At 40.1% G+C, this 24,244-nt stretch overlaps 3 protein-coding genes across 5 annotated transcripts; 2 read left to right on the top strand and 1 right to left on the bottom strand.

The window, feature by feature from the left end:
- On the top strand, positions 1 to 2,547 carry LOC108319750 (SNF1-related protein kinase regulatory subunit gamma-1). The gene is made up of 4 exons (XM_017550989.1): positions 1 to 129; positions 1,171 to 1,287; positions 1,685 to 1,851; positions 1,962 to 2,547. Exons 1-4 carry the CDS (start codon positions 1 to 3, stop codon positions 2,257 to 2,259), a joined length of 711 nt encoding a protein of 236 aa, XP_017406478.1. The 3' UTR covers positions 2,260 to 2,547.
- A 3,281-nt stretch (positions 2,548 to 5,828) lies between these two features.
- LOC128193332 (uncharacterized) lies at positions 5,829 to 11,790 on the bottom strand. Its single transcript, XM_052874595.1, has 6 exons — positions 11,627 to 11,790; positions 6,957 to 6,969; positions 6,499 to 6,669; positions 6,320 to 6,409; positions 5,983 to 6,102; positions 5,829 to 5,911 (listed from the first exon to the last, which is right to left on the bottom strand). The coding sequence occupies exons 1-6, from the start codon at positions 11,788 to 11,790 to the stop codon at positions 5,888 to 5,890; spliced, it is 582 nt and encodes a 193-aa protein (XP_052730555.1). The 3' UTR covers positions 5,829 to 5,887.
- Positions 11,791 to 16,834: 5,044 nt separating this feature from the next.
- Positions 16,835 to 18,326, top strand: LOC108319751 (uncharacterized). 3 transcript variants are annotated; one of them, XM_017550993.2, is made up of 3 exons: positions 16,835 to 17,316; positions 17,654 to 17,829; positions 17,956 to 18,326. In XM_017550993.2, exons 2-3 carry the CDS (start codon positions 17,668 to 17,670, stop codon positions 18,082 to 18,084), a joined length of 291 nt encoding a protein of 96 aa, XP_017406482.1. In that variant the 5' UTR covers positions 16,835 to 17,316; positions 17,654 to 17,667; the 3' UTR covers positions 18,085 to 18,326. The 3 variants fall into 3 exon arrangements, with proteins under 3 accessions (XP_017406482.1, XP_017406481.1, XP_017406480.1); XM_017550992.2 differs by having other exon boundaries at positions 16,837 to 17,248; XM_017550991.2 differs by lacking the exon at positions 16,835 to 17,316 and having other exon boundaries at positions 17,342 to 17,829.
- The last annotated feature ends 5,918 nt before the right edge of the window (positions 18,327 to 24,244 follow it).

Genomic DNA, 24,244 nt, shown 5'->3' on the forward strand with positions numbered 1-24,244 from the left:
ATGGTGGATAGGAAACCTCGATCCATGCCATCCATTGTCTTCAATGATGAAGACTTTCACGCCCCTAACCCTGATCAGGATGATCCCATGGTCATCACGGTCGAGATATCTCGGTGTCTCATTAGCAAGGTGCTGGTTGATCAGGGCAGCTCGATCAACATCTTGTATTGGTAGACGTTCCCAAAAATGACCTTGTCCGAGGACCTAATAGCCCCCTTCAATGAACAAATTGTAGGGTTCGCAGGAGAAAGGGTTGGTACCCGAGGATATTTAGACTTGAGAACTTGGCTTGTAACGGGAAAAGACACAAGAGAACTCAGAGTCAAATTCTTACTAGTAGAAGCAAATACTTCATATAATGCATTATTGGGGTGCCCTTGCCTAAATGCGTTCGGAGCTATAGTGTCCACCCCTCACCTAACCATGAAGTTTCCATTAGAACGGGGAACCATATGTACCGTTCGGGCAGATCAGCTAGCCGCTCGACAGTGTTATGTTGCAAGATTAAAACTCACTCCTTTTGTCCCCCAGCGACCACCTAGAAGGCAAGAAACTGCTGTGATCGATCTGGATCCGCGATCTAACACTAATGATTGCATACAACCCCTGGGAGATACCAAGCCGTTTGTGCTCGGTAATAATGAATCATAGGTGACGTCCATAGGAGATTGATCGGCAAAACCGACCAAGAAAGATTGATGAAAGTCTTGAAAACCAATGCAGATCTGTTTGCCTAGACGGCTTCGGACATGCTTGGGATTCATTCGAGCGTCATGACTCATAAGCTGGCTACCTTTAGAGAAGCATGACCGGTTGCTCAAAAGAAGTGAAGATTCAGTGAGGAAAAGAGAAACGCCATACACGATGAAGTCACTAAACTCCTGAAGGCCGGATTTATAAGGGAAATAACCTACACCACGTGGCTAGCCAACGTGGTTATGATCAAGAAACCGAACGACCAATGGAGAATGTGCGTGGACTTCACGGACCTAAACAAAGCATGCCCCAAGGATTCATATCCCCTACCAAGCGTAGAACGCCTAGTAGATGGGGCCTCAAGGCATGCAGTGTTAAGTTTCCTTGATGCATATTCGGGATACAACGAGATTCCCATGTATGCACCCGATCAGGATAAAACGACATTCATAACCGAACGGTCAAACTACACAGTCTTCTGTAATTCACATGTTGGCAGGATGTGTTGGTCTTCAGTGGTTTGAGAGTTGGGGAACCAAGAAGCTGTCTCAAGTTGGTCTTCCCATGGTGACACATAATCATATTATAAAGGTGGATAACTGTCTTATGTTTAATTTCTGATTCATGGTGGAAAATTATGAATTTCAGCTTATACTTTCCATGTTGTATACGTCTGCTACAACATTACTCTATGATATACTAACAAAGTCTTACTAAAACATGTCACAATATATCAACTACAATCCATTCCATTATGCCTTCTACCATCACCATACACCCAGGCTTGTTTGGATAACTTTTTCATAAACATGTTTTATAAGAGTAGAAAATAATAAGATAAAATAAATTGAGCTATCTGCATTAGTTAAAATCTACGTATCCGGAATTAAATTTTGTAGAAGTTCTTTTCATTTAACTTCAATAAAAGCTAAAGTCGAAGGGTTGATTTTATATTTACCAACTTTCTAACAGGTTTAGTTGTTTTCAGGTCTATGAAGATGAACCAGTGCTTCAAGCATTTAAACTGATGAGGAAAAAGAGAATTGGGGGGTTGCCAGTGATGAAAAGAGGTGGTGGCAGCAGGGCAATTGGTAACATAAGCCTGCAAGATGTTCAATTCCTCCTAACTGCTCCAGAAATCTACCATGACTATAGGTTTGTCATCACATTTCTGATAGACAGGAACTAGGAGCTTCTTTATTCCCCATATTTCTTTGCTGTTCTATATCCGTGGCATGCTAATTTATAAGTTCTCCCTATGACAGGTCTATTACAGCAAAAGACTTCCTGACAGCCGTTAGAAGCTACATAGAGAAGCATGAAGGGACCTTTCCAATGTCAGATGAACTGATTACATGCAATACGGACTGCACAATCAAAGAACTGATTCAACTGCTTGACCATGAGAAGATTCATAGGGTCTACGTTGCTGACAATGATGGGAATCTTAAAGGACTGATCACGCTAAGAGATATCATCTCAAGGCTAGTACATGAGCCCCGTGGCTATTTTGGTGATTTCTTTGATGGGGTTCTCCCGATGCCTCCTAACAGCAGGGTTTGACATCCATCCGACAAGAATGACTTCTAATGAATCAGTAACAAATTGATCTGTTTCCCATCATAGCTGACGGCAAGATCTTAGGGCAAGGCAAGGCCTTTGTAAAAAGCAACTTTGCAAGTTTATTGCTCTCATTTTGAGTTAGGTGAAACCGTGAAATGTGAAATTTTGTGTAAATTATGACATAATAATCAGGAGTTTTGGTCACACTTCTTTCTTTTGAACAAGTTGATCGTTTTGTTTATCGAAACAGAAATTGCTGATGCCCAATAAAGTAATCCATAAAGGGAATCCAAAGATCTTCATGTTTACAACTTGAGAATGCAAAGGGAAAACGAGAAAGAAAAAAATGACTCGCAGGAAGTTATGTACGAGGTTGTCCCATCCACAACCAAAGGAGTTTCTCACTAGGAAAAGGGAATTGCTAAATCCATTAAACTAGAAATTTAACTAATAGCTTTGGAATTATCTTAACCAAAAAGCGTGACTGTTAACCATATTTCTTTCTAATATAGGGAATACTAAACTACGTAAACGATTTTGCCAGTTGAGGCTGAAGCCCGAATCTTGATTCCCCCTGCTGGGTCTGTAATCTCTGTCCTCCTGCTATACCAGAAAAAAGAAATTCCTATATCAGATCAAATTGAAATCACCATGAGCTTTGTATTTCACTATTTCAGAGTAAATTTCAACCATAATATTTGACTGGCATTACATTATTCTTAGGGCTATCAAATATACAAGAGTGACAAATTTTAGAGAATTGTGAACCCAAAATCGCAAAATGGTTGGCGCAGTGGTTAGGTATCTATATGGTACAGAGGGTGGTAGCAGTCTTATCACCAAAAGGAGAGAGGCTGTTTCCAGTATCTAGGCACTCACAAGACATTAAACCTTACCATTACGCCAAGGCTCAGCCTCTGAGAATTGAGAATTTAAATTACATTAACATTATGTATTCAAAATCTCATGTTTTCAGTTGAGCTCAACCATAGAGCCAATTTAACCTCTGAAAGAAGAAAAGGGGACAAAGATTTCAGCGTAACTCAAATTATGCAAAAAAGCACAGCACAGGTACCTATAAAAAATCTACAATAAAAAAATTGGTTACTTCATTTGAAACTAGAAGAATGGTGGTTCATGTATAGTGTTGCAATTTCTAGGCTTCAATAAAATGCATTGAAACTCTTTCACAATCATCAGTCTTCTTGTGAGAGTAACTAGAACATACCCATTTAATCATATTTGATATTTGTTGTTAAAACTTTATATATTATAGTTTTTTATTATGAGATATGCGTTTTGGTCATGTTCATTTAGTTAAATAGTAAACTATGTTTATTTACGTTTTTACCATTTATAAAATTTAATCATATATAATCAATTATTTTCTTTATATATATAATTTTAAAAATTATATTAAGTACTTGTACCCCAATTTTTTTTTTAAATGCTGTAGTCGGTACTCGTATCCGATACCAGTACTGTACTCCGTGCAACATAAATTTAAACTTGTGCTGAAAATGAATTCAAAATTTCAATTTTTAGTAATCACTTTACAAACTGTACTAAAAGGAATAACAAGAATTTTTATGGTCAATTTAAATGATTTTCTCACCTCCTCCCAATTCTAATTATTATGAGAATGCACAAACTTTTGAAGAAAGCTTTATCAATTAATATAAGTGTTAGTAACGCGTAAATATATCTCAATTGTAAGCAAACACCATTAACACAGCAAGAATTGGTCATCTATTTTTTCAGTTAATACTGCACAATATAGACCCCATTTCTGAAAAATGACACTCATTGTATAGCAAGATTGATAGCAGCTTTATTTGCTTAAGAGGTGATTAACTTCCTGGAATTCCAAAATCTATTCTAAGGGATCCTGACAGCTTATTTGCAAGTTTATTTTGGTAAGAGTTGTTGAAGCTGCGAGGAATAGATTTAAAGATGTATTCACCCTATTACAATTAAATGGATAGCCAATCAGAAGTGGTTTTTACCACTGACTTTGGGTGGAATTTTATTACAACACCAAATTTCATGTAACCACATGTGCTACCCCATTTCAAGAGGCAAATGGAAATGTTAAGAAGTAGACTTTAAACCTTAATCAACCTCACAAAATCGGTTTTTAAGATGAGGTTTACACCTACTTATATACATCTCATGCGTGGGACTAAATATTAATGTGTGATCTGATAGTGGCTTGATAGCCGGTAGAATGATATGCCTAACAAAGACAAATCTCGCTAGGATAGACTCTAACTCATGTCTCTACTATTATATTAAGGAGTGAACTTTAAACCCTAATTCAACCCCACAAAACCGGCTTATAAAGTGAGATTTACACCCACTTATATACTTTAAATTGGCCTTATCTCTAGTCAATATGGAACTTCCAACAGGAAGAAAGCCTCACATTCCATTCAGTGGCTTGTTAGTTAAAGGAACAAGATTAGGCACTAAAACAGCTCAAACATCATTTATACAAGACTCAAAAACAGATGAAACATTGTACCATGAGAAGCATAAGGAACAGAATTAGTGGAGAGTAAGTTTTCTTCAACCTTGGGCTGCACAGACAGCTATGCTTGCACCACGCTTTTATGGTTATTTTCAGATATTGAACTAGCACGGAGAGGTGTCTTACAAATTGAAGCTAAAAGCTATTGGCTTCTATGCAACAGAACCAGAATTTCCGGCTGAACTACAAGCGCAAGATGAACCAAAACAGGTTGAGTAACAGAGGAAGTATACATGCAGGAAAGAAAATGAAGCAATTTTTAATTCAATTTAAGGGCAAGCCAGCTGAAGATGCAACATGGGAGGAACAGCTATCAATTTCCAACTTCAGCCTTCAGGAAAAGGTTGCATTTACAGCAGGTTTAACGATACAATCCAATACTTTGTTGGGTTGGAAGGAGAACCAGTTATATAAGTCCTAAATAAACTAGCCATTTGAAAGGTATACTCAAGAAAGACATACAAGGTCTCCGAAACTGCAATGGAGTGCAGTTATTTTGTGGAAAGAAGTTGCTAGAACAGTTATTGCAGAAAGAAATTGCTTTGTAAAGAAGTTATTGTGAGAGGGGAGAGTTGTTTTCCTTTGTAGTTATACTCTGTTATATAGGAAAAAGCAATTGTCAGATGTATGAGGGGAGAAGTCATCTCTGCAGGAGCCAGGGCTCCGATTTTGTATCTAAAACAGTGTATTATTGAATTCAATAAAACTCCCTTTTAAATTCAGAAGCATTGTTTATTAAGTTCATGTTTTTTCCATTTAGTAAGATAAGACATTGATAGATACTAGACCAATTAACTGAACCATAATTAGCTCAACTGTCCTATTCTAACCAATAAGCAAATTGATATCCTCTCATTCTCTTGTATTTGCAGAAATAACATTTTATCCATGCGAGGAAAATGCAATTTGACAAGCATCCCGATGATGACCGTGCTCAAGTTAAGTTCTCAAACACAAGTACTTCAGCACTTTAAATTTGGCCAATTTTTTTCAATAACAAGCATACTGAGTAAATCTAAAAGCAAAATGCAACAAATTAGTCAAACATACCATTCCTTGTAAAAACAAGTTCTAAGAAACTCCTTCAGTTTACTGGTGCTAATGCCCATTTAGTGCCTCATCCTGACAACATATAGCGAGCTCATTATAAAATCCAATCTGGATAAAAGTTCTAACTTCAGTCTAATGTTTACCATGGTAGAAAACTGGTCTCTAATACAGTGCATGGTTTTCAGCATCATATCTATAGAATCTATAGCCAACTGGAACTTTACATCTTGAACTCCCGACTGAAATGGACCAACATTTTGAAGCTGAAACGGAAACAGTTAAAACAATAAAATCACATAAAACAACATTTGATTATTTTACATACAATACATATGCATATCTACTTAATAATAAAGCCAGACCAGAAGACTTAATTGATACGCACATCTATTACTTGTCTTTAAAGTCTAGAGCAACACAAAATGAGCATTGAAGGAAGGAAAGTCCGTCCTCTACTCAAGTTCAATAGGTGGTATTTACCTTCAAATCAATAACCTCTGCAGGGTCTGCTGATCCTTTCTCCAGATTTGTCATATTCCATGTCATCGCCTTTAATCTAGGCACAATATTCTTGAAAACAATATAGTTTAAATGTTTAATCTCAGATTAAAGTATCCAATTGAGCTCACTTTCACAAAGTATACAGTAAAACAACTTACTTGATCTTTCATCACATCTTCTTGCCACTCGAGCTGAAACTTCTGCAACAGAAGTGTCAACAGTTTTTGCAATTCAGGCAGAACTTCATCCGGAAACAGCTTTGGAATATCCTCCTTTGAAGTATTCTCATAAACACACCTCCTAATTAACATTCGGAGGCAAACCAGAAGCTGCAGATAGTGTTAAAATAATATTTTGTACCGTGATAAGGATTTCTATAGAAGAACTTATACATAAGCATTTGTGCTGGAGAAAACTGAAGACGTAACATTATATCAAAGTTAAAATAAAAAGTTTAAAAAATTTAAAAAATATATATATAAAAGCTAACTTATATATAAACTAAATTGGTTTATAGATAGATGCCTTTTATTTTTCAGTTGAAGTTTGTCCAAACATAACCTAGATCATTGCTACTACTATGTATCCATAAACGTAGAAGAAAGAGAGGGAGTACTGGGTCGAGATCATGTTTCGGTGTAGATGTTTTCCAGTGTGTCTTTGTTGCTCCTGGCTGTCTGGGACGCTTGCTCTTCTCCAATTGTTGTTGTTCATACTCTCCAAAGGAGGGGGAGGTACCTGCAAAGATACTCCGACGCTCAAGTCAGATGTGAGTTATGGAGCCTCAGCTCTCAAGAGAGTGATTATGATACTGCTCTGAAATATTATTTAGGGTCTCTAGAACATAGAGAGAACGTACCTCAGCTCCTTTCTTGTCATTGTATTTATAAGCCAAATAAAAATAAGCTTACCTAAAAATGTGGTTAGTTACTCAGAAATATCTTAACCGTTTAAAATATCTAAGATATTTTATGTAATAAATATCTTACTACATAACATGCCCCCCAAGTCCGAGTTAACCGTTCCGTTTGACGGACGTGGTAACTATAGGACTTATGAGTTTGAGGGAGGCTGTATTCGCTGTATTAGAGAGCGTGTTTCTGGTTGTTGCTCATCTGTGGTCTGAACGTTTCAAACCAAGGATGACCGAGCGGTTGAGTTTGAAGGACCAAAAAGATGTGAAGCCGAACGGCAAAAAAGCTGGAACGAGTGAGGCCGAACGTGAGGACCTGGATGGCCGAGCGGTAGAGGTTGTATAGCCGAAGGTCATAGAAGCTGAATGCTGGAACGCTTGAGGCTACGGACGGTAGAGGCTGAGTGGCATGTGAGGCCGAATGATTGAAGCCAAGCGGACGAACGTCATTGAGGCCGAATGGACAACATCAGTGGCGTCGAACGGCCGAATACTTGAGCGTTCGAGGCCATGGATTAATGATTGACGAGCGGTTGAAGCCAAGGGGACGAATACCTTTGAGGTCGAAAGGCCGAATATCAGTACGGTAGAACGGCCGACTGCTTTAGTGCTCTTGGCGATGGTCGAGCGGTCGAGATCAAAGGGCGAATACCTTTGAGGCCGAACGACCGAATGTTTGAACGCTCGTGACCATGGATGGTCGAGCGGTTGAAACCAAAGGGCGAATACCTTTTGAGGTCGAACGGCCGACTGTTTGAACGCTCGTGGTCGTGGATTGTCGAGGGCTTGAAATCAAAGGGCGAATACCTTTGAGGCCGAACGGCCGACTGTTTGAACGCTCGTGGACATGGATTGTCGAGTGCTTGAAATCAAAGGGCGAATACCTTTGAGGCCGAACGGCCGACTGTTTGAACGCTCGTGGACTTGGATTGTCGAGCGCTTGAAATCAAAGTGAATGCTCGTGGACATGGATTGTCGAGCGCTTGAAATCAAAGGGCGAATACTTCTGAGGCCGAACGGCCGACTGTTTGAACGCTCGTGGACATGGATTGTCGAGCGGTTGATGTTCTGGGTGTTCTAGGGCGAACAACTACCAGAGGGAGTGTATCCCTTTTTTCAATGCTCCTGGGTGTTCTAGGGCGAACAACTACCAGAGGGAGTGTATCCCTTTTTTCAATTCTCCTGGGTGTTCTAGGGTGAACAACTACCAGAGGGAGTGTATCCCTTTTTTCAATGCTCCTGGGTGTTTTAGGGCGAACATCTACCAGGTCTAGGAGTGTTTTCTCAGTTTTGAGTGCTTCAGCATGGACGAATCTCTGGTGTCCGCCTATGCATGTAAGATGTGCTTATCTGCGCGGTAGAATTAGTGAAAAAAGAGTAGCAAGACAAACCAATGCATTTACAAGGTTTGGAAAATTTAACATAAAAAACAGATTATGTTGTAAGGCCGATCGGTTTAGATAGTAGATCGCTCGGTTTTCGGTTGACCGTCTACTGTGACCTGCATAAGATATATAATATATAAAATATAGGTGAGACCGTTCGATCGCGATTTAAACCTGGCGGTCGAACATCAGTAGGATCGAATGGTGGAGCGGTCGTGTCGATGGATGGCCGAGCCGTAGAGGCCGAGTTGCCGAACGTCAGTGAGGCTGAGTGCTGGACGCTTTAGGCCGAACGTTCGTGAAAACGAATGCTGGAATGCTTGAGACGCAAATCGCCGAACGACTGAGGCGAAAGGGTGGAGGCCAAGCGGCCGAACGTCATTGAGACCTACAGCTGAACGACTGAGGCAAGCGGACGAACGTTATTGAGTCCGACTGGCTGATCATCAGTGGGGTCGAATGGCCCAATGCTTGAGTGCTCGTGTAGATGTATGGTCGAGCGGTAGAGGCCGAAAGACCGAGAGTCAATGAGGCTGAGTGGCCGAAAGCAGGAACGTTCGAGGTTGAATGTTTGAACACATGAGACCGAATGGCCGAAAGGTTGAATGTTTGAACACATGAGACCATGTGTGGCCGAGCGCTAGAGACCGAACGTCAATGATGAGCGAAGTGCCGAACGCTTTAGGCCGAACGGCCGCGAGAACGAATGCTGGAACGTTTGAGACCCAAATGGCCGAGCGGTAGAGGACGAAAGGCCGAACGTCAGTAAGGGTGAGTGCTGGACGCTTGAGGCCGAACGTCAGTTGAGCTGAATGGCCGAACATCAGTAGGGCCGAACGTCCGTGAGACCGAATTCTGGAACGCTAGAGACCAAGGATGATCGAACGGTTGAGGCGGAGTGGCCGAACGTCAGTGAGACTGAGTGCTGGACGGTTAAGGCCAAGGTGCCGAACGCCCGTTAGACCGAAGTGCCGAACGCCCGTGAGACCGAAGTGCCGAACGGTTAAGGCCAAGGTTGCCGAAGGTCAGGGAGGCTCAATAACCGAGCATCATTTTGGTCGAATGAATGAATGCTGGTGGAGCTGAACGTTAGTTGCACCGAATGGCGGACTATCTGTAGGGTCAAACGTCCGTGAGACGAATTCTGGAACGTTAGAAATCAAGGAGACTGAACGTCAGTGAGACCGAACGGTTGAACATCAGTGGTGTCGAGTGGCCGAATGTTGGAACGCTCGTGGCCATGGATGGTCGAGCATCAATGAAGCCGAAAGGCCGAACGTCCGCGAGGCTGATTGCTGGACGCTTAAAGCCGAACGTCCGTTAGGTCAAATGGTCGATCATGAGTAGGGCCGAACGTCCGTGAGATCGAATGCCCGAACGTTTGAGAGCAAGCGGCCGAACGTCATGGAGGTTCAATAACCGAGCATCAGTTTGGTCGAATGACCGAACGCTGGTGGATCCGAATTGCCGAATGAAGGAGTATTTGAGGTCATGGATGACCGAGCGGTAGAGGCTGTGTACCGAACGTCTGTGAGAACGAATACTGGAACGCTTGAAACGCGAATGGCCTAGCGCTTGAGGCCGAATGGCCGAACGTCAATGAGGCTAAGTGCTGGACGCTTGAAGCCGAACGTCAGTTAGGTCAAATGGCCGATCATGAGTAGGGCCGAACGTCCGTGAGATCGAATGCCCGAACGTTTGAGAGCAAGTGGCCGAATGTCATTGAGTCCAAATGACCGAATTCTGAAATGCCTCATGCCGAAATTGCCGAACGTCAATGAGAGCTATTGGCCAAACGGTTGAGGCCAAGTCGCCGAACGTCATTGAGACAGGTGGCCGAACGTTGGGGCCAAGCTGTCGAACGTCAGGGAGGCTCAATAACCGAGCATCATTTTGGTCGAATGACCGAACGCTGGTGGAGCCGAGTGTCCGCATGCTGGAGTATTTGAGGATGAAGAACCGACAATGGAGTGCGGCTCGTTCTTGGTGGTCGAACAGGAAATGGTCGTACGACAATGAGGAAGGTTTTGCTGATCGGTCACGATACACACTCGATTTTTTTGGTCGACCAAGATGGACGACCTTGGAGTGCGACTCATTCTTGGTGGTTGACCAGGAAATGGTCGAAGGTCGTTCGAAGTTTGAAGTTTGGGGAATAGGAATTTGGACGACGTGGAGGCAGAATTCGAAGGATGCGTGGATGCCGTGGGTGTTGCGGAAGATGCGGAGGATGGGGCGCGTGGATGCTGCGGAAGATGATTCATCCCCAGGTTTGGGATGGACTAACGGCGCCTCAGTGACAGTGGTGCCGGGTGGCGCTACGGAGGCTGATGGACGGACCTGATTTGGGGGTTGTCTCTGCGCTGGGTCTGACCCACAAAGGGGTGCGATTTTGCATAGGTGCTCACTGGTGCGATTTCGCAGAGGTGCTCGCGGTGGCGTCAATGGCTCGCGGAGGAGACTCCTGGCGGTGATGCGGCAGCTTCATCTTGATGGAGTAGCTTTATCCGAAGAAGTGATTCGTCGAGGCCGAGGCTCCTCTTGTGGCTTCTGTGGGATGGCACTCGACCCCACGGTGGGCGCCAAAATGTTTCTATGTAGATGTTTTCCAGTGTGTCTTTGTTGCTCCTGACTGTCTGGGACGCTTGCTCTTCTCCAATTGTTGTTGTTCATACTCTCCAAAGGAGGGGGAGGTACCTGCAAAGATACTCCGACGCTCAAGTCAGATGTGAGTTATGGAGCCTCAGCTCTCAAGAGAATGATTATGATACTGCTCTGAAATATTATTTAGGGTCTCTAGAACATAGAGAGAACGTACCTCATCTCCTTTCTTGTCATTGTATTTATAAGCCAAATAAAAATAAGCTTACCTAAAAATGTGGTTAGTTACTCAGAAATATCTTAACCGTTTAAAATATCTAAGATATTTTATGTAATAAATATAATATCTAAGATATTTTATGTAATAAATATCTTACTACATAACAAGATTCATTGTGTAGTTGAAGCATGTCTTGGATGATGCATCGATCAGAAGTGTCAAGACCACTCTTTTGAGTTCTCCAAAGGGCTTGAAGAATGTCTTCGATAGATTCTTTGGAATTTGCCCTCATCAGCACCGGCAAATGACCCCATATTGTTTGCTCCGTCATCAACCACTACTGTATTGGAATTTATGAGAAAGAAAGTTCAGCTTATGTAAGATTTATTAACCCTACGCCAAAGCGGTCCTACACCAATAATGAGGTTAGGTCATTGATTTCTTCAAAAAAAATGTCCATTTAGGTGGTTTTCTCCAACTGAGGTGAGGTGCATGATCATTGTTTGTTCGTCATCATTGACACAGGACTGATGTTGTTGTAATCGATTACAGGGAGCTGGTAATCGATTACCAGTGGAAAAATCCCCTTGTGTACCAAAAGTTGAGGAGTGCTACCCAGACATGGCCGAAGCACTCCCCAACAGTCCTGACGATTGTGTTTTCAAGGTTTTGTGGATTGATCCCCCCTGTTGGTCATGGTTTAAGGCGTTCACAACAAGTAATTTCAACTTTGGTGAGTCCTATGTAGATGGAAGACCCACGAAGGGTGTTTATAGGTTGGGAGGTAAGGTTCTGCACCATTGACACAGGAATGATGCACTTGTAATCGATTACATGGACCCTGTAATCGATTACCAGTGGAAAAATCCCCTTTTGTACCAAAACTTAAGGAGTGCTACCCAGAGGTGAGGTCATGCACCCTTCAAACAGGAATGATGCACTTGTAACCAAAGAGGAAGGAACAATGCACCTAAGCGACGAAGGAACAACGGTGCCAACGGAAAAAACGAGAGCTTTGGAGAAATGGCGCACAGAAAGCACTTCAATGGCGTAGAGAGAGAGAGAGACGACTTCCTCCAAAGACACTGGTGGACCCAAGCGACGGACGAACAACGGTTGACAGAGACACCACTTCAATGACGGAGAGAGTTTCAAAGGAAGGAACTTCAATGACGGAGATAGAGTTTTGAAGGATCTTTCGGTGAAGGGGGAGAGAAAGTTTCGAAAAGGGGGAAAGAGAGTTTCGAAAAGGAGGAAAGAGACTTTCGCAGGGTTAGGTTTCAGAAATTAAAAAGCGCCAAAAAGTTTCTGAAAATTATTCCAAAAATGTCCTCCAAAACAAAATGAATTTTTAAAGAAAATTTAATAAAAATAACTAATGATAGTGAGACACGTATTGTTGTCAAATTGTTGTCAAAAATCTGTTGTTGAAGAAACGTTTTCCTTAAAATAAATAGGTAGCCATTTAGATAAGGAAAACGTTTCTTTAACAACAATATTTTGTCAACTTTTTGACAACGCCACGTGGCATTGTTTCATTGGTTGGTTTTAAAAGGCTTTTTTAAAATGGTGGAATTTGTTCAAAAGGGTAATTTTGGAATGAATTTGGATAGAAACTCCTTTTAGCAGTTTATTTTTTCAGATTCACTTGCAGTTTAGTTTTCTCAACTCTCTCTCCACCATTGAAGCTTCCATCTCTCTCCACCATTGAAGCATCCATCTCTCTCCACCGTTTGGGTTCTCTTCGTTCCTCGCTTTTCTTCACTCTTTGTCCACCATTGAAATGTTGTTTCTCTCTCCCCTTTGAGTTTGAGTTCGACTTTTCTTATTTCGTTTCTTGGGTCATTTGTTCACTGTCGAGGATTTTGTCTCTCTCTTTATCCATTTCCCCATTTTTTGATGCTGTGACTGTGGACTCGTTGGCGGTATATATCCCTCGTTTTGGAATTTTGTTGATTTTGGCGTGCATTGTTGTTGGCAACATTTTCGTGGTTATGTAAGTCTTTGGCTTTTGTCTCCCATTGTGGTTGGCGGTATTTCTCCCAAGGTTTGGGTTTTTTCGCACACACCGTAGAGGTTGGTATCACCAAGGTTTGGGCTTTTTCGCACACACCATTGATTCATTACCAAACTTCACATTAGAAGTTGTAGAAACCATCAACCATGACCAACAAGGGTCCTTCATTCATAAAATCTTAAAAACACTCATAACAAACAAAAAACAATCATGGGGAGCGTGGTTGTCACACCTGGGTAGCACAGATCAGCTTTCAGTACAAAACTACAAATTTAACCTGGTAATCGATTACAACCTTTCTGTAAGCGATTACAAGTGCATGTCTCCAGTGTGTATGGTGCAGGACTTAACCCGCGTTGCTAAGACCACCCAGGATGGGTCTTCCCTACACAGAAGACTTACCAAACTTCACACTACAAGTTGTGAAAACCATCAACCATGACCAACAAGGGTCCTCCATTGACAATATCTTAAAAAGACACTCACAACAAAAAAAAAACAATCATGGGGAGCGCAATTGTCACATTTGGGTAGCGCAGATCAAATTTCAGTACAAAACTGCAATTTTAACCTGGTAATCGATTACAACTTCTCTGTAAGCGATTACAAGTGCATGTGTCCAGTGTGTATGGTGTAGGAACATGTTAGCTCATTGAATTGTTGAGAAAAAAATGTCATTTAGGTGCTTTCATGTAAGTTAGATGAGCTCCATAAGCATTTTTGGCCAATTTCTGCCCTGGTAATAGATTACAGGGGTCTTGTAATCGATTACCAGAGGAAAAAGGGTATTTTATACAGAAACTTCAACTATACTCCCCAGCTAGATGAACAATGCTCCTCAACTCTGTTTTTCTGACCTTTGCTACTTTTTTGTTCTTAACTTTCTCTACAGAACTCCAAATGACTTGATTCTTGTTTTGTTGGAATCTAGACTCAAAGAACTTTCCAACAAAACAAGAATAACCTCATTTGGAGTTCGATGGAGAAAGTTATGAGCAAAACAACCAGCAAAGGTCAAAGGTGGTAGAAATATATAAAACGTTAACTTTAAAGAATTAACTGCACCTACTCAGGTGTCCAAAAATTATAAATTAGTAGTCATTGGAAAGATGTTTGAGTCTACTTTCTAATAAAAAAAGAATAACATCATTTGGAGGTCTGTGGAAAAAGTTATGATTAAAATAGTCAGCAAAGGTAAAAGTTGACAGCATGGGTTATGCACCTCACCTCAATTGGAGAAAACCACCTAAATGGACATTTTTATTTTGAAGAAATCAATGACCTAACCTCATTATTGGTACAGGGAGCTCACCGAATAACATTGAACTCACTCACCCATCTCAAAAAGGAAAAATTCAACAAAAGTAGAGAATGGGGAGCAGTGTTCATCTAGCTGGGGAGTACAGTAGCAGTTTGTGTACAAATTACCCTTTTTCCTCTGGTAATCGATTACAGGGGTCTTGTAATCGATTACCAGAGGAAAAAGGGTAATTTGTACACAAACTTCAACTGTACTCCCCAGGTAGATGAACACTGCTCCCCAACTCTGCTTTTTTGACCTTTGCTACTTGTTTTGTTCTTAACTTTCTTCACCGAAATCCAAATGACTTGATTCTTGTTTTGTTGGAATCTAGACTCAAAGAGCTTTCCAAAAAAAAAAAAGAATCAACGCATTTGGAGTTCGGTGGAGAAAGTTATGAACAAAACAACCAGAAAAGGTAAGAGGTGGTAGAAATATATAAAACGTTAACTTTAAGGAATTAAGTGCACCTACTCAGATGTCCAAAAATTATAAATTAGTAGTCATTGGAAAGAGTTTTTAGTCTACTTTCTAATAAAAAAAGAATCACATCATTTGGAGGTTTGTGGAAAAAGTTATGATTAAAATAGTCAGCAAAGGTCAAAGTTGACAGCAATGGTTATGTACCTCACCTCAATTGGAGAAAACCACCTAAATGGACATTTTTATTTTGAAGAAATCAATGACCTAACCTCATTATTGGTGCAGGGAGCTCACCGAATAACATTGAACTCACTCACCCATCTCAAAAAAGGAAAAATTCAACAAAAATAGAGAATGGGGAGCAGTGTTCATCTAGTTAGGGAGTACAATTGAAGTTTCTGTAAAAATTACCCTTTTTCCTCTAGTAATCAATTACAGGGGTCTTGTAATTGATTACCAGAGGAAAAAGGGTAATTTGTACACAAACTTCAACTGTACTCCCCAGGTAGATGAACACTGCTCCCCAAAGTCGTTTTTGTTGTTTCATGAAATGTCATTACGTTTTTTTTATTAATGTATGTGCTTTTTAATATTGTTATAATTTTTCATTATTCAATACCCTTCATTATTTCGTTTATATTTGTTTAATATTGAAGTATTCCAACTTGAAGTGTTCCTTTAATGATCCATCCATAAAACCTTCAAAAGACAGTCATAACGAATCCAAAATATTCTTGGGGAGTGCTTAAGCCACGTATGGGTAGCACTCTTTAACTTTCGGTACAAAAGGAGATTTTTCTACTGGTAAGCGATTACCAGCTCCCTGTAATCGATTACAACAACATCAGTTCTTTGTCAATGGTGCAGGAACTCACTTCTCAACCCAGAAACACCTTAACTTGGTCTTTCAATGATAACGAACAAACAATTGCATAAATGGAGGAGGGAGAACACTGCTATGAAGAGAGAAGTTGAAATGAAATTCAAATCCCTAAAATGGAGAGAGAAGACAATGATAAGGAGAGAAGATAGAGTTCGAAAACGAAGAGGGCACTTTCGGAATTCAAACTTCAACCCATTCCAAATCAGATTTTAAATTTAAAAAAACATTCAAATTCAACCAATTAAAACTTGACATGTGACATTGTCAAATTTTTGTCAAATTGGCGTTGTTAGAATATCGCGATCCTTTAGATAATGGTAACATATTATTTAGTATCTGTTTATTATTTAATAACAGTTTATAAATAAAATAAATTGAGTGTTGGTTGGTACAGTAGAATCACTATTCATTACTCACGACAAATTAAAAAATTAAAATTAAAATTTAATTAATTAAAAATAAAATTAATTTATATTTTATTAAATTTAATTTATACTTAATTTAATTTAATTTAATTTATATTATATATATATATATATTATTTTATTTTAATTTTATTTTAAAAATCTATAAAATAAATTCTAAAAATTTGTAGAATATCCACCTATTTTAAAAAATATATCAATAATATGTCTAATTTTATGTAGGTTAAATCACTTATGTAGTCTTTATTTTTGTTGGGTCTTCTAACTGTATAGAGTCTTTTAAGTGGAAAATGTCTAATTAAAACACAAAAAAAAAAAAAGAATAGTTTTCTAAAATCAAAAATCAAAACCTAACAAAATTAGGGTTCGTGTTGAATTAAATTGGGAACAAGGATGTTCTTCGAGGGTGGAGACCAAGAAATCACAAATCGTTATTAGAGAGAGTTTTTACGCAATTAGAGCTTTCATGTTTGGAATCCACCAGTTTTCGATTAGAATCCACTAGCTTAGTTTAGGATTGATAGAGTTCGAGATTAGAGTGGGTTTTAGCTAGGTTTTTTGTATGATGTTCTCGCAAAATTAGGATTCAACTACAGATTTCGTGCAGAAAGTTTCGGTGTGGTTGTTTCATTTCCAAATTTGAATTGTTACCATCTCTCTCTGATTCAAGAGTGAAGAATGACCTGTTATCATCTCTCTCTGATGACTTGAAGGCGTTCCGTTGGCTTTGTTTTTGAAGGGGTGGGTGCCTAAGAAGAAAATCATCACATTGCGACCCCAAAATGGAAGACATCTGAATTTCAAAAATGGTCGCTTGCCATATATTTAATAAAATGATTTATTTCTAATCAATGCAATTTGTATATAATTTTCAATCAATTATTAATATCAATTGATGTTTATCTTACGTCTAGAATCATACGAGTTTGTTGTTTTCAGAAAATGTGAAAGTTACAACCATTTTAACTTGTGGTTATTTAGCATTTGGTAGATAATTTTGTGTAACTCTTTTCTAGGAAAATGTCTATAGGCTGAGGTTCTATTGGACGAACATTTGCTTGTGTACTTCACTGGTTTCTAGCCCAAGAAGTTCAAATGTGTTATTAATGTTATTCATTTTAAAAAGATTCAAGTGGTGTGTTGCAGGTTGGGAGGAGAAAATGAATCAGGTAGTAGGAATGGTAGTTTCCAATAAGATGCAGAAATCTGTTGTGGTGGCAGTGGATAGACTATTCTACCACAAGGTGTATGACCGATATGTCAAGCGCACCTCCAAATTCATGGCTCGTGATGAGAACAGCCTCTGTAACATTGGTGACAAAGTTAGTAACATGAACTTATCCATCTAATTGGTTCATCACTTATATTGGGCCTCTTATTCTCATCACTTTAGTGCACTTGTTTTGCCCAAAAGCTACTACATCTATTGATTTTGCCCTGTTATTTAGGTTCGAACAAATCCTTCTAGGCCATTGAGCAAGCATAAACATTGGGTTGTTGCTGAAATTCTTAAGAAGGCACGGATATACGTTCCACCCTCCACCCCAATGTTTAATAATGTCAGCTCCAGCTTTTAAGCACCTGCTTCATAAATTGACTCAAGGTCTAAATATATGAATTTAATTGAGCTTCTGAATTCAGGATTGTTTGCTGTTAAGTATTTCTATTGTTCCCCATACTTTGGAAGGTTACACTGTTGTGGACATGTTTTTGGCATCACATGTTTCTACAGGTTCCCTGTTTACTTTTTGTCCGTTTTGTACTATTCTTACTTTAATTATTTCTATAAACTATTATACCAAGCTTCTGATTCTTGCCATCCTTCAAATCTTTAGTCTATATAAATTCATGAGCGATGATTTTTAATAGAAACACACGAGAGATATATTTTTTATGAGTCATGAATGTGTTTAATTATGTAGTGGACACGGGCCTTTTCACCTTCTCCCCCTTCCTCAACTCAAACAATAAAGAAAAATTTCTAACTTCCGAGTATAATTGTTGTTTTTCTGTTTTCTCCTTGCTATGTTGGTAAATATCTGCATCATCCAATTGTAATATCATGCTGCCGCACAAAACATGTTAGTTTTGATAGGCTATTTGTTATGTGATATCAATTTCATATCTACCTTTTGGTTACTGTTTTTAAGGCAATGTTAAACTGATGAATGTATTTTTCGATATGATTTTGAAGCATGTAAAAATGTAGTTAAATTTAAGAACTTTAAATATGTTATTCGGTAAATCGAAATTAAAGAGCATAGCATTTATAGGAACACTCGACAATGTTAGATACTGAATTGTTGCCACCGAGGTAATAATTTTACCATCAACAAAATCAAACCCAAATCTCATAATTCCTAAAGTTTCGTTATTTTCACCTATTGATTTCATTTTATTTCATAGTTTTCGATTTTCACAATCTACGAGATCCTTATTCCATGACAGAAGCACACACACTGTGCACTCTTATGGGTGTCAGCTTCGCGGTTATTACCTTCAGAGCCTCCGACAGTCATCCACATTCAACCATCTTTGTTGCTGTCGCCAAGGGTGGCCTCTAGAGGGCTGCAGAGTCTAAGAAGAAGAAGGCTATCTTGGCTACAAAGCGCCGGCGAAAGTTTTTCTTTTTAATTTTTTAAATATAAATATACTTATATAAAAATATTAATTTTAATAAAATTATTTTGTATATCATTTATATACAAATTGAATTTAATTTAAATTTTGAAATAATAAATTTGTTTAATTTTAAAAAATTTAAAATTAAATTAAAATGAAATAAAAATACATAATTAAATTGAAACAAATGCAATATACTTAATATCACAGTGACATGTGACACTCTCACATTATATTCACATTATATTGTCATTACCATGAGACACAAGGTTAGTTTGGACAATACTTTTTTCAAAAACATAAAAAATAAAAAAAATATTTTAAAAAAACATGAAAAAATATTTAATATTCTTTTTAAATGTGTTACTAACAACAATAATTTAATTACTTTCACTTTTCAAAAATAGGATCTAACTGAAAAAAAATAATAATTAAGATACTAATACGTGACTTTCAACAAAAAACGACAATAGCCAGAATGATTAAATTTTTTTTATGGATTAAAATGTTATTTTAATTTTTTTTTCTTTTATCTTTTCAATTACTTTAGTTTTAAGGCAATTGATTCCTGTACCAATTACGTTCCAACCACATTGTTATATGTCTTTTCAAAGTCAATTTTCAGTAACCACAATTTTTCTTTCATTTAGGTTGTGGATAATTTCTTAAAAAATTATTGCATCATGGGATGTTCTCGGAAAAAGAAAAACAACTTTTACAAGACTCAATGAGTAATACCTCTCCGAATATTTCGTAATATCACAAACTTATGGGTCTGTTGCATATTTTTTAAGCAGACAATTAACATTAGAGAGTTGCTACCTCCATCACCTCGTATTCTCTACACCTTCTCACTACCTTTTTAATTTCAAAAATGCCTTACAATTAATTTAACTTTTACCAAATACTCTCTACACCTCCATACCCACATGAAGGAAAACTACACGAGGCTTTGATTTGAACAAGGATATTTCCAGAATGCATGTATCCATGAATGAAGTTGTTCACTTGAAAGAAGACACTACAATGTCATGGAAGTTAAAACTTTATAATGTTACAATTTCAAATAAGAAGTTGTTAGGTTCTTGGGTTTGGAACCTAACAAGAACTCAATCAAAAGATGGAGACAGAAAGAAAGAATGGGTTTCCTGTATTATTCACAGTAAAAGAGACCTCTTTACAAGAATGAGTTGGGAGCATAACCTTTCTAGTTGAGGGCATAACCCCTCTCTACAAGTTAAAACGCCTGATTTTACACAAAGTATATTCGATACCCCTACAGAGTTACAAGAGCTCTATTTATAGCAGCTCTGACCCGCTCCCCTTTACAACCAACACCTCATACCCTTAACTTCTAAACCCATCTATTCTATCATCCTATATCCTAACATTACACCCGCTGCAGAACAACCTTGTCCTCAAGGTTGGAACCGTAAAATTTGGTCTCTTGGCTCCTCTTCATCATCTTGTTATCATCTGAAGAGAATCCACTGGCTACTGCCCACCAATTCAAGTCGGGAGACTTAGGTGGTGGCATTTCCTCCTCCACTATCTTCCATGCTTCCTCTTTCCTTCCTATCACCCCCAAATCCCACACCAAGGTCCACGGTTCTACTTCCTTTATTTTTAACAAAGCTTTTGGCTCCCCTCACCTTCTAGCTAGTGTTGGATCCCCTTTTCTGAATACCTTCTTCCCTTCTTGATTGAACACCCTAGTCAATACTGTTCGGTTCCGTCCTATATTGGTCAACACCGTTCGGTTTCGTCCTTTAATGGTCAAAACCATACCCGTTCGGCCCCCTATCAAACCGTTCGACTTCATCATTTTTGGCTGAGTGAGGCCTCCAACCGAGAAAGCGAACATCTCCATCTGCTTCCGGTCTACTTCGGTCTCAGCTTCCTCAGTCTCCACCTCTTCATCCTCCCACAAAATAACTGTCCCTCGACTCTTTTCTGGCTACTGATGGCCTGGACCGAACGGTCGTCCTGGATTATGGCGATCGGCCTCTGACCGCTCGGTAACTTTCAATTGGCATGGGTGGGTTATAACAATAGGTCTTGGACCACTCGGCTAATCCCAATCGGTCTGGTCTACAGTACTTGGCCTCGTACCGCTCGGTAACCGCTCCTCACGTTCGTCCCCCAAATGACTCGTCTTCTGACCCACTTCCCGCCAAAATCTTGAGGTCTTGTACAGACTCGTTCACCGTCCCCTTCTGTTTGTATGTCGCCAAACGCTCAACGTAGGTTCCAAACCTTATCACCAGGGCTTCCTTCAAACCATCCCAAGAACGATTCTTGGCTTTCTCCTTCCAGGCTCTGAACCAGTAACATGCGCTGCCCTCCATGCTTATGTACGCGAGTCGCACTTTCTCCTCCTCCGCTACTCCTTGAAACTCGAAAAACTTCTCCGCCCTATTGATCCAGTTTAACGGGTCCAACCCTTCGAAAGTGGGTAATTCACCCCTCTTCCACCATTTATTTTGCCCTTCCGGATGATCGCCATCCACGCTCACTCCAATATCCTCATCACGCTGTCACTGGTTTTCATTTACTGAAATCTGACTTCCATCTGATTGTTCTTCATTGTTATAAGCCTGCACTCCCATCATCCTCATTATTTTTTGCAAGTCCCGACGCACTATGGCGGATTCCGCCTGTATCCCTTCCATCGTAATCTCCAGAGCCTCCAATCGTTTCTTCGTGCTCCCCTCCATCTTTGCTTCACACCTGTACCGTAGTATACCTGATTCCACCAACGGTCGACAAATAACCCGGGCGACCGTTTGCCGACCCTTCTCACAATCGTAATGTCACGATCGTAGGTATGTCGAACGCTTTCTAACATCATAGCGTTTACATGTGATGTCGACCACTTGGCGATCGACAACCAGGGATGTCGCGACATATAGCGCTCGCACGACAACCCGCATGTTTGCGTCGATACACAAGACGATCGACATATATTGAGCGATGTCTACATTAGCGGTTAAGAATAAACAGTTACGAATATTAGTCAATGCCACGAATCACGGGAATAACTGACCCAGTATCAGACACGATCTAACAGTTACAACTCCTAGGTAGTCAACTTCAGTAACTGATCAGATTTTCAGGTAAACGGTTTATTTTATAATTTTAAATATGAAGATCAGACCAGAAAAAAGGTACGTTTTTCCCTTTAGAGAAATGAAGAGAGAGAAATTATTCTTCTTCTTGATCACTTTGAACTGAAAAGATTGAGGACATCCCTTTTCTGACTTGAGCGTCAAAGTGCCTTTGCAGGTACCCAGCCCATTTTCCCCTCAGAGAGCATAACCCAGGAAGAGAGATATCACAACAACGGCATCACAGGAAGGAGCAGTTGAGATTTGTTAGGTTCGTATCTCAGTTTCCACATCCATATCGTAGTATACCTGATTCCACCAACGGTTGACAAATAACCCAGGCGACCGTTTGCCGACATTTCTCACGGTCGTAATGTCATGATCGTAGGTATGTCGAACGCTTTCTAACATCATAGCGTTTACATGTGATGTCGACCACTTGGCGATCGACAACCAGGGATGTCGCGACATATAGCGCTCGCACGACAACCCGCATGTTTGCATCGATACACAAGACGATCGACATATATTGAGCGATGTCTACATTGGCGGTTAAGAATAAACAGTTACGAATATTAGTCAATGCCACGAATCACGGGAATAACTGACCCAGTATCAGACACGATCTAAAAGTTACAACTCCCAGGTAGTCAACTTCGGTAACTGACCGGATTTTCAAGTAAACGGTTTATTTTATAATTTTAAATATGAAGATCAGACCAGAAAAAAGGTACGTTTTTCCCTTTAGAGAAATGAAGAGAGAGAAATTATTCTTCTTCTTGATCACTTTGAACTGAAAAGATTGAGGACATCCCTTTTCTGACTTGAGCGTCGGAGTGCCTTTGCAGGTACCCAGCCCATTTTCCCCTCAGAGAGCATAACCCAGGAAGAGAGATATCACAGCAACGACATCACAGGAAGGAGCAGTTGAGATTTGTTAGGTTTGTATCTCGGTTTCCACATCCGTACTGAAACATTTTGGCGCCCACCGTGGGGCTGAGATTTGATATCCCAACGACGACCACCGGAGCTATGGAAGACTTCAACACTCGCGATTTGATCCAGCAGCTGCAGACACAGATCGAGGCGCAAGCACAGACCATAAAAGGAAATTCAGCGCAAGCAAGCCGAGGAGCTGGCGGCACTAAGGGCGCAACGCCCACCGCCAGAAGTATCTGCCTCTAATCGGCAGATTGATAATGAAAGGAGTCACCATGGAGGACCATCTGACCCTTTTGGTGAGGGGAGGAAGGGGCCTACTTCCATACGCCTCACCAACTTGCTCTCATTCACGGAGGCCATCATGCAAGCGCACATGCCAGATAAACCTCCCCCAGCGTTAGACCGTTATGATGGCTCCGCCGATCCCGACAATCACCTGCGTAACTTTATAGACGCCATGGCGTTCTACACAGACAATGACCCCGTCATTTGCAGAGCTTTCTCCTTATCCCTTAAGGATGAGGCCTTGGAGTGGTTCCACACTCTTCCACGGAATTCAATAGATTGTTTCGCGACAGTCGAAACTTTATTCCGAAAACAGTACGCAACCAACAGAAGACCGAAAATGACTGCTGCTGAGCTTGTGAATACTAAGCAGGAGAAGGATGAAACCCTAAAGGCTTTCATGCAACGATACAACGAGACGGCCCGGCGTGTGAAAGATATCAATCACACCTTCATCATCAGCAATCTATCCTCGTGCTTAAGGCCGGGGTATTTTGCGGAACAGTTATATGCTGACCCGCCAGCATCTATGGAAGAACTGCAATCCACAATTGCAAAGTTCATCTGCATCGAAGATCTCCGGAATTCTAGGAAAAAGCAGCAGTAGGACAATCCCAGTCATGATGTAAAGAAAACCGCAAAGCGATCGACCAACGACTATAAATCAGACCGACCGCCCCGAAAAGAGTCAGGGTGGACGTCTAAGTACGATTGCTACGCGACCCTCAACGCACCAAGAGCAAAGGTGCTTGAGGAGGCTTTGCACACCGAACTCCTAACT

This window comes from Vigna angularis, chromosome 3 (genome assembly GCF_016808095.1).
Source record: "Vigna angularis cultivar LongXiaoDou No.4 chromosome 3, ASM1680809v1, whole genome shotgun sequence".
NCBI lineage: Eukaryota > Viridiplantae > Streptophyta > Magnoliopsida > Fabales > Fabaceae > Vigna > Vigna angularis.

Coding starts and splice junctions, on each gene's coding strand:
- LOC108319750 (XM_017550989.1), top strand. CDS start 1: ATGGTGGATAGGAAACCTCGATCCATGCCATCCATTGTCTTCAATGAT. Junction 1,288..1,684: donor CACATAATCATATTATAAAG/GTGGATAACTGT, acceptor AGTTGTTTTCAG/GTCTATGAAGATGAACCAGT. Junction 1,852..1,961: donor GAAATCTACCATGACTATAG/GTTTGTCATCAC, acceptor TCCCTATGACAG/GTCTATTACAGCAAAAGACT.
- LOC128193332 (XM_052874595.1), bottom strand. CDS start 11,790: ATGACGGAGCAAACAATATGGGGTCATTTGCCGGTGCTGATGAGGGCA. Junction 6,410..6,498: donor AAGATGTGATGAAAGATCAA/GTAAGTTGTTTT, acceptor ATTGTTTTCAAG/AATATTGTGCCTAGATTAAA. Junction 6,103..6,319: donor CAGAGGTTATTGATTTGAAG/GTAAATACCACC, acceptor TTTCCGTTTCAG/CTTCAAAATGTTGGTCCATT.
- LOC108319751 (XM_017550991.2), top strand. CDS start 17,614: ATGTTATTCATTTTAAAAAGATTCAAGTGGTGTGTTGCAGGTTGGGAG. Junction 17,830..17,955: donor TCTGTAACATTGGTGACAAA/GTTAGTAACATG, acceptor CCTGTTATTTAG/GTTCGAACAAATCCTTCTAG.